The sequence below is a fragment of the Arabidopsis thaliana genome (genome assembly GCF_000001735.4).
Source record: "Arabidopsis thaliana chromosome 1 sequence".
NCBI lineage: Eukaryota > Viridiplantae > Streptophyta > Magnoliopsida > Brassicales > Brassicaceae > Arabidopsis > Arabidopsis thaliana.
The window spans coordinates 30,171,339-30,186,888 of NC_003070.9; the positions used below are offsets into that span (position 1 = coordinate 30,171,339).

The 15,550-nt window shown below is 40.3% G+C and overlaps 5 protein-coding genes and 1 non-coding gene across 18 annotated transcripts; 3 read left to right on the forward strand and 3 right to left on the reverse strand.

Annotated features, from left to right (window-relative positions):
• Positions 1-18: 18 nt before the first annotated feature.
• DGR1 (choice-of-anchor C domain protein, putative (Protein of unknown function, DUF642)) lies at positions 19-1,771 on the reverse strand. Its single transcript, NM_106673.5, has 3 exons — positions 1,380-1,771; positions 804-1,301; positions 19-714 (listed from the first exon to the last, which is right to left on the reverse strand). Exons 1-3 carry the CDS (start codon positions 1,459-1,461, stop codon positions 182-184), a joined length of 1,113 nt encoding a protein of 370 aa, NP_178141.1. The 5' UTR covers positions 1,462-1,771; the 3' UTR covers positions 19-181.
• Positions 1,772-2,668: 897 nt separating this feature from the next.
• On the reverse strand, positions 2,669-2,747 carry AT1G80250. The gene has a single exon. It is a non-coding gene; the product is annotated as a tRNA-Trp (tRNA).
• Positions 2,748-2,762: 15 nt separating this feature from the next.
• On the forward strand, positions 2,763-4,215 carry AT1G80245 (Spc97 / Spc98 family of spindle pole body (SBP) component). Of its 7 annotated transcripts, none has more exons than NM_001084383.2 (5): positions 2,763-3,011; positions 3,201-3,289; positions 3,372-3,474; positions 3,606-3,795; positions 3,870-4,204. In NM_001084383.2, exons 2-5 carry the CDS (start codon positions 3,209-3,211, stop codon positions 3,877-3,879), a joined length of 384 nt encoding a protein of 127 aa, NP_001077852.1. In that variant the 5' UTR covers positions 2,763-3,011; positions 3,201-3,208; the 3' UTR covers positions 3,880-4,204. The 7 variants fall into 7 exon arrangements, with proteins under 7 accessions (NP_001077852.1, NP_001323407.1, NP_001323406.1 ...); NM_106674.3 differs by having other exon boundaries at positions 2,819-2,951; positions 3,870-4,215; NM_202460.1 differs by having other exon boundaries at positions 2,840-3,011; positions 3,208-3,289.
• An 88-nt stretch (positions 4,216-4,303) lies between these two features.
• emb1427 (Spc97 / Spc98 family of spindle pole body (SBP) component) lies at positions 4,304-9,407 on the forward strand. Of its 3 annotated transcripts, NM_106675.5 has the most exons (16): positions 4,362-4,702; positions 4,781-5,041; positions 5,129-5,226; positions 5,325-5,487; positions 5,582-5,692; positions 5,805-6,809; positions 6,922-7,074; positions 7,160-7,259; positions 7,334-7,428; positions 7,596-7,781; positions 7,882-7,938; positions 8,018-8,089; positions 8,265-8,363; positions 8,519-8,650; positions 8,751-8,924; positions 9,009-9,407. In NM_106675.5, the coding sequence occupies exons 1-16, from the start codon at positions 4,586-4,588 to the stop codon at positions 9,171-9,173; spliced, it is 2,988 nt and encodes a 995-aa protein (NP_565235.3). In that variant the 5' UTR covers positions 4,362-4,585; the 3' UTR covers positions 9,174-9,407. The 3 variants fall into 3 exon arrangements, with proteins under 3 accessions (NP_001320296.1, NP_001320295.1, NP_565235.3); NM_001334975.1 differs by having other exon boundaries at positions 4,304-4,702; positions 8,265-8,650; positions 9,009-9,403; NM_001334974.1 differs by having other exon boundaries at positions 4,304-4,702; positions 8,018-8,650; positions 9,009-9,403.
• Positions 9,408-9,568: 161 nt separating this feature from the next.
• On the forward strand, positions 9,569-12,223 carry PPR596 (PENTATRICOPEPTIDE REPEAT 596). 5 transcript variants are annotated; one of them, NM_202461.3, is made up of 4 exons: positions 9,569-9,739; positions 9,894-9,955; positions 10,146-10,659; positions 10,746-12,223. In NM_202461.3, exons 2-4 carry the CDS (start codon positions 9,927-9,929, stop codon positions 11,991-11,993), a joined length of 1,791 nt encoding a protein of 596 aa, NP_974190.1. In that variant the 5' UTR covers positions 9,569-9,739; positions 9,894-9,926; the 3' UTR covers positions 11,994-12,223. The 5 variants fall into 5 exon arrangements, with proteins under 5 accessions (NP_974190.1, NP_001077853.1, NP_001321807.1 ...); NM_001084384.3 differs by having other exon boundaries at positions 9,569-9,715; NM_001334976.1 differs by having other exon boundaries at positions 9,627-9,739; positions 9,889-9,955; positions 10,746-12,195.
• Positions 12,197-15,378, reverse strand: AT1G80280 (alpha/beta-Hydrolases superfamily protein). The gene is made up of 5 exons (NM_106677.3): positions 14,539-15,378; positions 14,144-14,451; positions 13,325-14,056; positions 12,692-13,219; positions 12,197-12,611 (listed from the first exon to the last, which is right to left on the reverse strand). Exons 1-5 carry the CDS (start codon positions 14,801-14,803, stop codon positions 12,501-12,503), a joined length of 1,944 nt encoding a protein of 647 aa, NP_178144.1. The 5' UTR covers positions 14,804-15,378; the 3' UTR covers positions 12,197-12,500.
• Positions 15,379-15,550: the final 172 nt, after the last annotated feature.

A 15,550-nucleotide genomic window follows, 5' to 3' on the forward strand; every position in this document is an offset into this window, starting at 1 on the left:
GTTAAGACTTCTCAGAAGAAAAAATGAAACTCCGTTATATATAATATATGTTGAAACGGTGATTAACTAGTTAATAAATTTTGTGGGACTAGTTCGTAAATTACATTTTTATTATGTAACATGAATTACAATTATCCATTAATGTAGTATATTCAACCGAATGAGTCAACGACCCCAACTTTCATCCTCGGAGTTTCCCAACCGCTACCAGCCTAACATCATCGATCACCGGACCACATAGCGAGCCAGAGTGATCGCTTTTCATGTGGTAAAACGTGCTCAAGAAAGTGACACGTGTCCTGGCCGACACTGCCTTGAACACAAGCCTCCCACGTCTAAACCCGCCTTTTCCTTTAGAAGCGTAGTCCACCATGACCTTGCCCTGTCCAGCGAACGCTTCCACAATCATTGGTCCCTCACAACCGTCTCTGGCGTCTCCCACGTTGAACGTGAGGGCGTAGAATTTGTTCAGTGACGTCCTCACTATCTGAGAAATGGCGCTCTCTTTGCCTCCAACAAGCTCGATGGCTCGGTGTCCTTCGGGGACAGCGAAGTGTGCTTTGTCTACGTACTTAACGGCTTTGAGAGACTCGATCATCCAACCGGGCAATGGGCTGTTATCGTCCTCGATGAACGGTGGGATCAGTACTCCCCATTTTGCCGTGGGAAACACGTAAGGTCCTTCTTCGAAATTCCCATTCTTTATCAGATTATCTGCAAACAGAGGTCACCACTTAATCACCGAATCCGGTTTACTCTAAAAGATTAAAAGATATGAATATGGTCGGTTCCGGTTTACTTACATCCAGAGAATCTGGGAGGGAACAAAGCCTTGATAGCCACGGCGTCGATCAAAGGTCCGCAAGCCGGGTGCTCTTCAACACCAGGGTTATGGAACCGGATCTCGATTTCGGGACCACCAGCTTTAAAAGCCCATGAGTATGAGTCCCAACCATCGCTGCCGTACATCGTCTGGATAGGGATCACACCTGACTCATGCGTCACGGATATATTGAGCCTCTCGTCTTGAGCGCAGGTTCGAGCGGCGCTGAACGTTATTGAGTACAGACGGCCAGGTAGGACGGATATTTTCTGGGAGATTGAGGCTTCGTTGCCTAGTCTAACGGCGGAGGAACCCTGCGGTACGACCAAGACCATGTCATCTTGTTTCTGACCGGATTTAATGAACTCCACAAAGCCGATTATGTTCCAGTTTGGTACGGCGGTTCGTTCCTTAACCACGGATCCTTTCATTTGGGAGGGTTTAGGACCCAACTCGAAGTTGCCGTTTGGTAATAAACCTGAAACAAAAAATATTAAGAAATGTTAATTTATAATCTCGGATTTGAGTTGAAATGAGCTTTAACTAGAGTTACTACCATCGCGGACTGGGGCCGATAAGACGACATTCGAAGAGATGAAGAGGAGAGCTAAGAGGAGTGCTGCTTCTTGGTACATCATGACTTCCTTGGGTGATAGATGAAGATCAGATGGTGAGTACTATCCAAAGGGTGAAGAAAGGCTGGGTTTTTATGAGTTTGAGAATAGAAGACGAGCACTGGTTTTGAAGAAAACAACGGGAATGCCACTGGAAGCATCCTGGGTTCTATTGTCAGGTGCCACGCAGACACAGACAGCTAGCTCAGGAAACATTTGACTTCATGATTAGCATTTCCATTTCTTCAATGTATTGTTTAAGGGGCTGCCTTAACAACCATTATATTAAACTATATATTCAAACGTAATTTGCGTTTGCCTATCTAAATTATTCACATAAATTTTCAAAGTATTAAAATATTTTTTGGCTTTTTCAGAAAAACATTTTTGAAGATCAGTACATCCATGCGTAAACGCCAAAAAAGTTCTTTTTGAAAAAAGGTTTACGGGTAAGTATTCCTTAAAAAGTGATTAATCTGGAAAAAACATACACACTAATTAATATAAATATATAGGGTACGTAACAACTAATGCAAACAAACAACGGAAAACTAAAATATGTAGAGAAAAAAACATATATATCATCACCACTCAACTATAATGCCATGGTTTTGGAAAATGAAAGAAATATAATGTATATTTGAGATGTCTCTAAGATTAGTCATTTAACGCCATGCAACTCATCCCAACTCTAATCAATAAAAAATAATTATGATTTTCGTATAGAATGCGACAACCAAAAGTTAATGACGGGGGAAAATATGTGCTGTTTTGGAATAAATCAACTCAACTTAAAAATGAAGTCAAAAATGGTATTGATTGATGTTAGATATTGATCACATTGGGATGAACACGTGCAGGGGTAGGTTGTTTTCTGGTGCAGGGCACGACTGCCGACTTTACCGCATTAGAAGTTTCGATCAATATTCCTAATGTCCTTATTAACATGTCAACCATTATCATAATCCAAACTCTTCCCAACATCTTTGATTAAATTATGTATACATTAGTTTTAAGTTTCAATTTGTTAGGCAAAGTAGAGAGGGACATTATGGTGAAAAAAAAGACAAGGGACATTAAGAAACTTTAGTTATACGTCAACATATATATAAAAGACAATGGTTGGGAGAGAGATCACGTGCGACAAGGCTGGAAAGATTGATTTGCCGTAATTTCAAAGCGAAGGATTTAAAAAAAGATGAGTCAGAAAAAAAAGATGAGGATATAGTTCGGGGGTTTGAACCCGACGTGAATCGAACACGCAACCTTCTGATCTGGAGTCAGACGCGCTACCATTGCGCCACGGATCCTCAGGTAATTACATCTATACGTTTACTTATTTATACTAACAATTAGTGAATGATAAAAAATTAAAAACCCCTTCCGATTCTAATTTCCTGGCGGAGCAAATTTAGGGTTTATCGTTTGCATCGGTCTCGCGTCTCGTTTCCCACAGACACATCTCTCGAATCTTTTGAAGGCCTTCATTGCAATAGATTGCTCGTAAGGGATAGGTAGGCCTTTATGTTCTGCCGCTTAATTTCTTCGCCGGATTCTGTTTGATTCATTTTAAGGTGAGTGACCCCATCGCTTTTAGATTACAGACAAGTATGTATTTATGGTTTGAATGATGCTTATTGTCTTGTTGTTAGCTTAGATTTTACATTCAGCCATTAATTTAGTATTAATAAGCTTCGGTTCTACTTGTTTTAAGCAGTTAAATGCTTTAATCTCTGAATCTTTGAAACTTGCTCCTCTCTTAGGAATTAGGATGGAGGAATTAACCCAAATCTTGAAGAACAATAGGACAGATGATCTCACTTGGTTTTGCTCTCTCTCTGAATCTGAACTGGTAAATTCTGCTTCTTCCGTCAGTCAAGCAAACATTAATCGATCGATGAATTACCGAGATATCCGCTGAACTTGTTTTGCAGGATTTGCTCATCAGCTTAAAGAAGCTAGCCATTCAACGCGCCAAAATAAGTGGTCACCAAGAACTAGCTGACAAATTTGATCTTAAGTTGCTCCGATCTCTCGGTTCTCTTCTTGCTTCCTTAGACTTTTCAAAATGTTGCACAATCATGAAAATTCTTCTATGATTAGACATCAGGGTTGCTTTGTGAAGCTTTCCATCTTTGACCTTATGAATCCAGTATGTTATTCTGCAGGGCTTGTGCTAATGGAGCACGCGAGGAAAAGGGTACAAAATGATACTTCTCTTGCTCCGAGTGTTGTTCATCAACTCAGGCTTTTGGATAACTGCAATTTGTTGAAAACGCATGTAGATGATGCTGTAGACATTGAGGAGATTCTGACTCAAATCTGCGACAACAAATCAAAAAAGAAAGCACGGAAAAGGTTGGTATACAGTTAGCGGAAGGACCTTAGAGTATTTGATGCTAGATATTTATGCTTTCCTTTTGTGTTTGAAGGAGGCGGTAGAAGCTACCTGTTGCGGTGGGGAAGTCCGGCTGCTTAACGACGGACAGTGAGAGGAAGAAATCAGGATGCTCATCAGCAGGAGCACAAGAAGATGGAGTTGGCGGAGAATGCAGAGCATGGTCTTGAATCTTGATCCTCATATTCTCTGGTGTTTGGTCATTCTTTCTGATGAACGGTGGTTGGTTGCAAATGTTTGTAATTGAGGATGGTGTCCTTAATACGTAGAGTATATAGCAAAATTAGCTTACTTTGTGGTCTCTGGACAAAATTTTGAAAAGTTGTATTATTGTATGGTTCATATTTAATTAAAGTTACGGTTTCTTCATTTGATTGGTGAAGTTGCGTTGTTTGAAGACCAAACGAGTATACCGCTTCCTTCGTCATCTCTGACATTGGTGGTACTTGAAAATGCAACTATGGTAAAAATTTCTTAGGGTGATCATAAACTATTCTAAAAGCATGGGGTCATATCATGAATAGTACTGATTATAAATCCTTAAAGTGCAAAAATAGTCAAGGAAGAAAGTACTTTTACAAAAGGGTAATTCCGGGTAAATGCAATTGATCGGCGACGCATTCTCCTCTCACAGTCTCTCTCAGTCACTGGCTCTCAAATTCATACTACTTGGCAAGCTTGCTCGATTTCCCTCGTACAGCCAAATTGTGCTATGGGAATCAAAATTAACAGTCGCAGAAGCCAGTAATAATGGAGTCGTTGCTTCGAGCTGATCAAACCCTAATTCCGGGAGCGATGTGTAGCCGCAGAGTTTGGACACACTCAGAACTGGCTCTTCCCTCAGTGAGCGTAACTGAATTGGATCTGGTAAGCCCACACAATTCTCTCAATCTTTTCTTTTGACTTGTTCAGTTTCTATGTATCCTCAATTTCTTCGTTGAATAGGTGAGAGGTCTATTACAAGCTTTGCAAGGTCTGTCTAGTCCCTTCCTTTTCTGGGACCAAACTGGACAAACTTTCCGCGCCAAAAGTCATATACGCGTCTCTCATTTGTCTCACTCAAGCCTTCATGTTCTTCTCGCTGGGTTCCTGTATCCCGCTACATGTTTGAAACTCGTTGAGTCTATCGTTGCTGCCATTAATACCTCTCTTAGGTCTCCTCCTACCTTAATGGCATTCTCTGACTCTGTCTCCGCATGGCTTGAGGCAAGTTTCCTCAACTTTCTTTTCATTTTGTTTCTTTTAACATATGTTGTTTTGCTTTAGACTAATTTACATTTGGCATTGGATCAGAGACTCAGAGATATTGCTTTGAAAGAGGAAGTGATGATCGACAATTCTGATATTACTGTTACTCCAACCCTCTTGGGATTAACCAGTTCTTTATCTAGGTGTGTAGCCTATACTCTTTTTTCATATATCAAATGCTAAACTCTGTGTTCATGTTTTTATTTAACGGTATTCTTCTTCTTTTCTTTCCATGTACAAGTCTTTGTTCAGGTGCTGAATATCTCTTACAAGTTGTACATGGTGCCATCCCTCATACGTTTTTTGATTCAAACTCTACGATTTCCGCTGCTGAGATTGCTGTCCATGTTCTTGATTATCTTTACAAGAAGCTTGATGAAGTATGCCTTGTACAAGGTGGTGAGGTTGTGACCGTGTTCATGACTTTCTGTGTTTTTCTTTTTAATCTTTGTTGGTGGTTACTTTCGTAATTGAATTAGCGATAAATATTTGGACCAGGTGGAAGGATTTCACATGCTGTTGCAAATGTTTGCTGGAAGTTTATTGCCATATATAGAGGGTTTGGATTCATGGTTGTTTGAGGGAACTCTTGATGATCCTTGTGAAGAGGTTAGTGTTACATTGATGTTCAACGCTTTTCTTTCTAGCAATTTCTGCTTCAATATAGAGTATTTTGTATTATGGCTAGCAAATTGAAGGTTTGATCTTTGGTACTTCGCAGTTGTTTTTTACAGCCAACCAATCGGTCTCCGTTGACGATGCAGAGTTTTGGGAGAAAAGCTATCAGTTGATGAAGGTGCCCAACTCAAAATCAAATGTAACTTCACTAAACGAAAAGAAAGTAATGAGTGGACATGACGCCAACTCATCTTTAGCTTCTGACAAAGACAAAGAGCAAAATACTCGGGTGTTATGTCCCTTATTCATTAAAGACATCTGTAAGTCTATTGTTTCTGCTGGAAAGTCACTGCAGCTAATGCAGCATATTCCTTCCACGTCTTCAGAAAATTCTGGAAAGACTCAGTTCCATGGGCGAAATGGTTATGGGAAATCTAGCGTTGGTAGTCTCCTGACTAAAATGAGCAGCTGTAGTAGCACTGCGGACTTATCCTTGTCTGAAGTCTTTTGTTTGACACTCGCCGGCCTTATAGGCCATGGTGATCATGTCTCTAGATATCTGTGGAAAGATGAGGCGGATGAGTGGGAGATTTCTCCAACTTTAGCATCATATATAAGTGGAGAGCTTGTGAATGACATGGATAATAAAGATCTTCCAGTTCTCACATGCTCAGAGCGAATGTGGTATAAGTTGTTGGTCGGTGCTGTGCAAGAGAAAAGAGCTATGGAGGCCAAATCAGAACTCCAGAGTGCATGCTATGCTACAGGTGTTAAGGATGGAAATAGTGGTCTCACTGCCCAAAAGGCGTTGCAGGGGTTATTCTGTAATGAAAACCTTGTTGTTTCAGTATCTAAAATGGATCTTGAGAGGAATAGAAATGCTTGGAATGTCTTGAACTTGTCGCAAAACTATTGTCTACCCTCTCTTAATGATGAGAGTCTGTTGAGTGCTGTTTTTGAAGAATCTGGCATGGCAGATGCTGGACTGAGTGGAACAAACTACAAATTTGGATTCCAATTTGGTAGATCTGAATATATTTCTTCTCAGGATGACACAAACCTTCTAGAAACATTATTTCCCTTTCCCACTTTGCTTCCGTCATTCCAGGTACTTTGATACTGATGATTTATGATTATTTTATGGCACTTTTCTTCGATTTTCTCTCATTTGCAATAGTTTCTGTTTGCTTATCTTGAAATCTTTGTGATCAACAAAAAAGCCGAAGCTCCATCTGTCAGAATTCTTACCTTTCCAAAAGAATAGTACACTTCCTTCAAGAGTTCTCAGCTGGTTGCTAAAGGCAGAGCCAATGGATACTCGACTTCCCGTTGTAATTATGCAGGAATGCTTCACAATTTACATAAGGAGGCAGGTAGGGTGATGTAATCTTCAACATTGCTGCTTGTGCCTATGGCATGCATACTCTTGTTACCTTCTGAAAGTTGTGTATGTTTTAGGTGGACTACATTGGCAAAGTGATTTTGTCAAAACTAATGAATGACTGGAAATTGATGCACGAACTTGCTGTATTGCGCGCCATTTACTTGCTAGGTTCAGGTGCGTTTTATGTGCTCAACTGTTTTGGCAATATGGTTGTATCTGAAATCTTAATAACCCCTTAAAACTTTCAGGGGACCTGCTGCAGCATTTTCTGACTGTCATTTTCGATAGGCTGGGCAAGGGAGAGTCATCAAATGATGATTTTGAGTTGAACATAATACTTCAGGTAACCAGGTTTGGTGTATTTTTAAGAGACACTGCTCTCATCTTTATAGTTGTTATCACTTCTAAAATGATTCCGCTTGTTAATTGTTTGCTTATGTATCCGTGTTCTGTTGCCGTATATGTGTTCATACACCAAACTTATTTCTAAAGTGTAATGGTCTTCTACAGGAATCAATTAGAAATTCAGCTGATGCCATGCTGTTAAGCAGTCCTGATTCATTGGTGGTATCTATTTCCAGAGAAGACAGAGACAAAGATGATAAGGGTGACATAATACCCCTTTCTTCAACTCGTAAAAGCCGCGTTAACAGCTTTGGAATAGATTGTCTCGAGTCTCTCAAATTCACATACAAGGTCTAGAGAAACAACTTAGTCTTCCATCCAATCCGTACTGGTATATCTCATAGGCCACATCTATGTGTATTTGAAGAGCTGAACTGTTTTCTTTTTTAAGGTGCCATGGCCACTTGAGCTTATTGCCAATAGTGAGGCCATTAAGAAGTATAACCAGGTAACCCTTTCTCATCCAGCTATTTTTGTGGTAAACAGTTTGTTGTTCCTCTATGTGGTAATTATTTAATTGAAAACAGGTGATGGGATTTTTGTTGAAGGTCAAGCGAGCAAAATATGTGCTTGATAAAGCACGAAGGTGGATGTGGAAGGTCTTTGATATCTCTCAAACTCATTTCTTTCTTCTTAGACTGTATCCCGTGACTTCCAAATCCAGTTTGAAAGAGCCTAATCAGTCTTTTGATCTATACATATAAATATAAAGGGAATCATAAGAATGTGGTTCAGTTTGATAAACTTGATGACTTTGGTGTTTGTGTATGATAGGGTAAAGGCTCTGCAACAAAAATCCGCAAGCACCACTGGTTACTAGAACAAAAGCTCCTCAACTTTGTGGATGCTTTTCATCAATACGTAATGGACAGGGTATTGTCCAATGCTAAATGATTGGTTATAATTACAGTATCATTTTTCGTTGGAGTAATATAAGTTTGTGCTAGAGTTGTGGCAAAATCGAAAGCTGATCACATGGCTTGAGTAAGATGAAAAGCTTGCCATGCTTAACTGTATTTTGTAAGCAGGTATATCACACTGCGTGGCGTGAACTGTGTGAAGCGATGGTAAAAGCAGGGTCTCTGGATGAGGTCATATATGTACATGAAACCTACTTGTTATCGATTCAGCGGCAATGCTTTGTGGTTCAAGAAAAGCTGGTAATGGACCATGAAGGCATTAAGCGACCTCTTAAAATGCATAGTATATATTTGAAGTTGTAGGCTTCTAAAAACCTAGTGTTTGGTGGTTTTTGTATAGTGGGCAATCATCGCAAGTCGGATCAACATGATTCTCGGTTTAGCTCTAGAATTCTACTCAATACAACAGACACTGAGCAGCGGTGGAGCAGTTTCAGCCATCAAGGCTAGATGCGAAATGGAAATAGACCGTATAGAGAAACAATTTGAGGACTGTATTGCTTTCCTTCTCAGAGTAAGTAAATCGAAAACTGTGTACTTGTTGTATTGTGAAGCTATATATAATTGATTAATGCTTAATGGGGGATGGAACTTGCAGGTATTATCTTCGAAGCTGAATGTGGGACACTTCCCTCATTTGGCTGATTTGGTGACCAGAATCAATTACAATTATCACTACATGTCAGATACTGGAAGCTTGATGACTACTTCTGGAGCAGAGACCAACTCATCCAGACCTTGGACTGCCAAATCTGATGTATGAATGGACCGGGAAATTATCGCAATGTTGGATTGTCGCAACACTATCACACGTAATTGTTCAAGCCTCATGCTTTTCTTGTGTCTGGTATCTAATTTCCTGATTATGTATTTTCTGTTTATAAAAGTTCACTGTTTTGAATTAGACATTGTACAAAACTGCTATCAAGGTTTAAAAAAAAAAAAACATTGTTAACATTCTTAACAAGAAATCATCAAAGTTTAAAATCTAATCGTGACCCTACTATGCATAGTACATATATTAAGCATTAACCAATACGACAAAAGAAAAAAAAAAGCATTAACCAAAAACAAAAAGACGATAATTAAGGTTATAGGTTATGAGTTTATTACGAAAAGCCCATTTATGGATGCAATTAAGCAAACCTTGTTGGAGGACAAAATGGTCAAAAGAAAGAAAACGTAAAACCCTAAAACATTTCTTTAACACTCGACTTGTCTCATAAACCCTTTGTGTTTGTAGTCTCTCTACTCTCTAGATCCCATCCCATTTCTTGATCAGCCTCGCGCATTGTGTGCTTACACGTAATCCTCTAGCTTCTTTCCTCGGTATTCCTTGTCTAATTCGAACTTCTCTCTTTTTTTTTCTGGGTCCGATCGTTTCAGTGAAAGGCGTAACCTTTCCTTCGAATCTGATAGCATTGCAAAATGATAATGTTAGTCTGATTTTTGTTGGGTGTGTGTCTTTTGATTGAAAGAGCAGGTAATTTCCAGAGAGATTTTCAACAGAGGAAGCATGTTCGCTCTTTCCAAGGTTTTACGAAGGTAAGGATCTCTGATTTTGTTCGAAAAACTGTTAGGGATGTAGCTATGTATGTGTCTTCAATGGCAGTGAAACAGATTTCGAGTAAAATTTGAAATTTTGAGCATGGTTTTGATTTGCCATTAACATATCTGTGTTGAGTTGGTATTAGCACACTTTTCCAACTTTTGTTTTTGTGTGTGAATTTTACAGAACGCAGAGACTCCGACTGGGAGCTTGTTCTGCTGTGTTTTCAAAAGATATACAATTAGGAGGAGAAAGGAGCTTTGATTCCAATTCGATTGCTTCTACTAAACGTGAAGCTGTGCCAAGATTTTACGAGATCTCCTCTTTGAGTAATCGTGCTCTTTCCTCCAGTGCTGGCACTAAAAGTGATCAAGAGGAAGACGACCTCGAAGACGGTTTCTCAGAACTGGAAGGTTCAAAGTCTGGCCAAGGTTCAACTAGTAGTGATGAAGATGAGGGAAAGCTCTCCGCTGATGAAGAAGAAGAAGAAGAACTAGACCTCATTGAAACCGACGTTAGTAGAAAAACAGTTGAAAAGAAACAATCTGAGCTATTTAAGACCATTGTCTCCGCACCCGGTCTGTCTATAGGTAGTGCTCTTGATAAATGGGTGGAAGAAGGAAATGAGATCACTCGAGTTGAGATTGCTAAGGCAATGCTCCAGCTGCGCAGGCGTCGCATGTATGGAAGAGCGTTACAGGTAGTTCTCTTCTTACTCGTGATTTAACTTTCTGTATCTGAACTGGTTCAAGTGCTTACCTTGGTTTCTTTTTTCTGTTTGTGTAGATGTCAGAATGGTTGGAAGCAAATAAGAAAATTGAAATGACTGAGAGAGATTATGCTTCTCGGTTAGATCTGACAGTTAAGATTCGTGGTTTAGAAAAGGGAGAAGCTTGTATGCAGAAGATCCCAAAATCTTTTAAAGGGGAAGTGCTTTACCGTACCCTCTTGGCGAATTGTGTTGCTGCTGGCAATGTGAAGAAATCCGAACTGGTGTTTAACAAAATGAAGGACTTGGGATTCCCTCTCTCTGGATTTACTTGTGATCAGATGCTTCTGCTCCACAAGAGGATCGACAGGAAGAAAATTGCTGATGTACTATTGCTCATGGAGAAAGAAAATATCAAGCCAAGTCTTCTCACTTACAAAATCCTGATTGATGTCAAAGGTGCAACAAATGACATAAGTGGTATGGAGCAAATTCTGGAGACAATGAAAGATGAAGGTGTTGAACTGGACTTCCAGACGCAAGCTCTCACTGCTAGACACTATTCGGGAGCTGGCCTTAAAGATAAAGCCGAGAAAGTCTTGAAAGAGATGGAAGGTGAAAGCTTAGAGGCAAATCGCCGGGCATTCAAAGATTTGCTCTCCATCTATGCCTCTCTTGGGAGAGAAGATGAAGTGAAAAGAATATGGAAGATCTGTGAATCAAAGCCCTACTTTGAGGAATCCCTTGCTGCAATCCAAGCTTTTGGAAAGCTCAATAAAGTGCAAGAAGCAGAGGCGATTTTTGAGAAGATTGTGAAGATGGACAGAAGAGCTTCTTCTAGTACTTACTCCGTTCTCTTGAGGGTTTACGTAGATCACAAGATGCTCTCAAAGGGTAAGGATCTGGTTAAACGAATGGCTGAGAGCGGTTGCAGGATCGAGGCAACGACATGGGATGCACTCATCAAGCTCTATGTGGAAGCTGGAGAAGTTGAAAAGGCTGATTCTTTGCTGGACAAGGCATCAAAACAGAGCCATACAAAACTGATGATGAACTCCTTCATGTATATCATGGACGAGTACTCAAAACGGGGAGATGTTCATAACACAGAGAAGATATTCCTAAAAATGAGGGAAGCTGGGTATACATCTCGGCTTAGGCAGTTCCAAGCCCTCATGCAGGCTTACATAAACGCCAAATCTCCTGCATATGGAATGCGAGATAGATTGAAGGCGGATAATATCTTTCCAAACAAATCCATGGCTGCACAGTTGGCTCAAGGTGATCCATTTAAGAAGACAGCTATCTCTGATATTCTGGATTGAGTAGTCTCTCTCCCTACACTTTTCTTCTATCTGCTTGCAAGAAGTATCTCATTTGTCGTCCTAACGTTTAGTTTGAGAGAGTAACGTTAAGTTTAAGAACCTGCTTAGTTGCTGTGTTTTTAATGTTTCTATTCGGTTCTTTGGTGATCACACTTCAGAGACCTTCAAGTTTCATGACATTTAGGAGTACACGAAGAAAATAACGTTTTCAAACTGCGCGTATTCTACCGCAAAATTTTACAAAGATTTAGCCACTCTTCTCTTAAGTGGAAAATAAACAGAATTATTCCAAACCATTAAAAACTCTGATGAGAAAAACAGAGAATGTTACAATAACTCTGCTTATAATGAATACAGACTTACTAAGACCTCAATCACCCCAACTTCTTTCCTTTTGGGGCAGACAAAAAAAACTCGCAAACACTAATCGATTGTGAGCTAAGAAGACAACTAGAAGTGATCACTCAGTCACTCACTCCTCACTAAGTACAGTGATCACTCAGTCACTCAGTCCTCACTAAATACAAGTCTGCTTATGAATGGGCACATGGCTGCAAGAAGTGCCTTGGGACACTCCTCATGTGGCAGATGTCCGCATCCTGAGATTGCTACTAGCCTCTGTTTGTTGACATGTATAATGTTAGTTACGTATCAACAGAGTTTAGGTGTTTAATTAGATATAGAGAGGGAGGACTTACAGAGTTTTCGAGTTTTGAAGCCATGACTTGGGAGGACTTGAGGGGAACAAGTGCGTCTTCGGCTCCAGCAACGACTAATACTGGTAAGTTTTCCACTGCCTTGAGAAGTGACAATGCATTTTGAGTTGGAAGCACCATCTCGGATGAGAGTCTGCCTATCTCGTGAAGTGCCTCATCCCAGCCTTCCACATGAAGTGGTGCCTTGTATAGCCTTAAGACATCGGTTGTCATCTTGGCAGGATCATACCAAGCTCTGCGATTCACCACCTGAGCTATTTCAGTGCGTAAAAGCGGACGAACAAGGTGTTTCTTTCCTAGTGATGTGTGCAGAAGTATTCTTGCAAAAGCTGGCACTACTTCCCTCGTCAAGCTTACATTAAGCAAAACCACTCCTTTGACTTTGATGGGATCTTTTGTTTCTAGCAATCTTTGTGCAGCCTTGAGAGCAAGCAAACCTCCATCATCATGGCCAACCAAGACTACAGAAGCAAATCCCATTTCGTGGCAAAAGGCAAGAAGCATGTCTACCTGAAAGCATCAACAGATCCTTGAGTTTTAACATTTCTTTCTAAGAGCAAAGACAAAAAGCTCTCATAAGTAATAAACATAGTCCGGAATTGAACAGAACTTCACCTGATTATCCAGAGTGTAAGGGTTTGGCATCTCTCTTTCTTCCAAATCCTTTTTATGAGGTCTGGCGGTTAATCCCCAACCAGGCCTATCAAATGCAGTGACAACACAGCCAAGTTGATGGGCAAGAGAACTCATCACATGTCTCCAAGAAAACACTCCTCCGCCAAATCCATGGACCAACACTACACCAAATTGGCCGTTTCCACCAACATCTTGCTGTTCCGTGGCACCAAAATTGGACACATTGATGCCATCCTCTCGGCACGATTCTTCCTGAATATCTTTGAAAAGACGAGGAGAAGTAGGAAGACCATCAAGGAGAGGGTCGTGCAAGGAAGAAGAATTGTTAAACAGACTGCTGTAGCTCCTATGGTGGTGATGGTTGAGCTTGTTTCTCGTGACCATGCTCAATATATTCCTGTCAAGCTTCAACCTTCCCACCATCGCCTCTGGCATATTAAGCATAGAGTTGGCTTCAACTGAGGAGGAGATAGAGTGGCGAGGAGAAGCAGGTGTGCAAATCTTGTAATGCACAGTGAGCCCTCTGACTGTAATGAATAAGCTGTCAAGATCAGCAAGCAATCTCGCAGGTAGCTCTCCGTCATCGTTGGATACTGAAGGATGCAGCTTTCGTCTTGCCTCGCCATCAACCTTGGAGGCCTTTCCTACCAAAGGAATTGGAGAACGTGGGACTTTCTGGTAACCAGAGAAGACACTTTTGCAAGAAAGAACCTGCAACACAATCAATAAGTTAAACAAAGATCAAAGCTTTGGAGCAAAAAGAGAAGAAGAAGAGCATGATGATAATAATAAACTCACAGCTTCAGGGTCAACTCTGTGATACAAGAGTTTCCTCCTAGCTCTGCAACTTGTTCTATAAGCAACAACCATATGACCAAGAGCAAAAACAACAGATGAAAGGAACAAAACTGGCATCCCCCAAGACTTTTTCAGATGGAGTCTTTGCCTTGACGGAGAGGACGAGGCTTGGTCGTTAAGTTGAGAATTTGCAGTAAAAACGCAAGCTTTTACTGATAGAAGAACAACAGAAACAACAGAACACAGCGATACAGTTCCAAGGTAAGGGCCATGCGAAAGTGCAGGAGCATCGGATAGAGAGTAGACACCTGTTCATGAACAGAAGAATACAATCATATCGAGAAAAAGCAAAACTCAGAGAGAAAAGAAGGAGGAGGATGGTTCTTAGTTCTTACAGATGACAAGGAAAGATCTGACGAGGGAGACGAGAGGAATATCAGTCAAAGAGCTCTTGAAAGCGTATCGACTCAGATGCTCCTTGAAGCCGTAACACGTCAAACAGGTAAAGCTTGAAAGCAAAAAGGTCGGAACCAAAACGTCGCCGATGGCTACAAGCACAGGCAACGAAGAAACTAACAGCGAGACAAGCATCGCAACCATGAAGAACACCGTCCTTAAGCATCTTCTAGCTTTCTCTACCATGAACCAACCTTTCCCCATTCTTTTAATTTCCCCCAAAATATTCAAATCCGAAACCGGAGATCGTTTCGGTTATTCCGATACAGATCCTTAAATTATGAGGGAGTAGGAACCATAGAGAGAAGAAACGGAAACGACCAACAATCCACCAACAACTTCGGAGGATTTCGCGACGAAGGTGGTGGCGAGTTGGCCATAAGCCGGCGGCGAGGATGAAGAGGAAAAAAAGCGACCCCTTAAACGCAATGAGAGAGAGAGAGAGAGACGGATCAAAAACAAAATCAAAGAGGAAAAGCCATTGCTACGATTCTGAATGGAAAGCTTGAGGAGTTTCAGAATCGCAGGAACAGCGAAACAATGAAGGAAGAGAAAAAAAAGAGAAACTTTTGGACGATCCGGAAATTAAACAAAAACCTCCGTTTTCTTCTGCTCCTTTTTTTCTCTACAACGTTTCTTTTCTCTCTTTCAAACACATACAGTAGTAGTACATAAATTATAATAATCATATGTAGTATTATTACGAATATTTATTTATTAAATTCTTTTTTTACGAATATTTTTTGCACGATTCTGCTTGGGCCTATCAGTTACCATTTACCAGAAAAGTCTTAATTGGCCTAATATATATATACCCTTTATATTAGAAGAAAAAAGGGAAATGCGACTATTACTTAGCTGTATTATCTATTAAAATTAGTAGTTTTGCTTACATTCATGGAAATAATGTTTCTTTAAAGAGTAAAAATATTTTCTATAAAGTTATAAACA

Excerpts from the sequence above, each read along its gene's own strand:
- emb1427 (NM_106675.5), top strand. The coding sequence starts at position 4,586 with ATGGAGTCGTTGCTTCGAGCTGATCAAACCCTAATTCCGGGAGCGATG. Across the intron at positions 5,042-5,128 it reads CTGTCTCCGCATGGCTTGAG|AGACTCAGAGATATTGCTTT; the intron begins GCAAGTTTCCTC and ends GCATTGGATCAG. Across the intron at positions 8,925-9,008 it reads GTATTGCTTTCCTTCTCAGA|GTATTATCTTCGAAGCTGAA; the intron begins GTAAGTAAATCG and ends TGGAACTTGCAG.
- AT1G80280 (NM_106677.3), bottom strand. The coding sequence starts at position 14,803 with ATGGGGAAAGGTTGGTTCATGGTAGAGAAAGCTAGAAGATGCTTAAGG. Across the intron at positions 14,452-14,538 it reads CAGATCTTTCCTTGTCATCT|GTGTCTACTCTCTATCCGAT; the intron begins GTAAGAACTAAG and ends GTTCATGAACAG. Across the intron at positions 13,220-13,324 it reads CTTACACTCTGGATAATCAG|GTAGACATGCTTCTTGCCTT; the intron begins GTGAAGTTCTGT and ends TGATGCTTTCAG.
- AT1G80245 (NM_001084383.2), top strand. The coding sequence starts at position 3,209 with ATGGAGGAATTAACCCAAATCTTGAAGAACAATAGGACAGATGATCTC. Across the intron at positions 3,290-3,371 it reads CTCTCTCTGAATCTGAACTG|GATTTGCTCATCAGCTTAAA; the intron begins GTAAATTCTGCT and ends CTTGTTTTGCAG. Across the intron at positions 3,475-3,605 it reads TAAGTTGCTCCGATCTCTCG|GGCTTGTGCTAATGGAGCAC; the intron begins GTTCTCTTCTTG and ends GTTATTCTGCAG.
- PPR596 (NM_202461.3), top strand. The coding sequence starts at position 9,927 with ATGTTCGCTCTTTCCAAGGTTTTACGAAG. Across the intron at positions 9,956-10,145 it reads CTTTCCAAGGTTTTACGAAG|AACGCAGAGACTCCGACTGG; the intron begins GTAAGGATCTCT and ends TGAATTTTACAG. Across the intron at positions 10,660-10,745 it reads TGTATGGAAGAGCGTTACAG|ATGTCAGAATGGTTGGAAGC; the intron begins GTAGTTCTCTTC and ends CTGTTTGTGTAG.
- DGR1 (NM_106673.5), bottom strand. The coding sequence starts at position 1,461 with ATGATGTACCAAGAAGCAGCACTCCTCTTAGCTCTCCTCTTCATCTCT. Across the intron at positions 1,302-1,379 it reads ATCGGCCCCAGTCCGCGATG|GTTTATTACCAAACGGCAAC; the intron begins GTAGTAACTCTA and ends TTTTTGTTTCAG. Across the intron at positions 715-803 it reads CCCTCCCAGATTCTCTGGAT|ATAATCTGATAAAGAATGGG; the intron begins GTAAGTAAACCG and ends CTCTGTTTGCAG.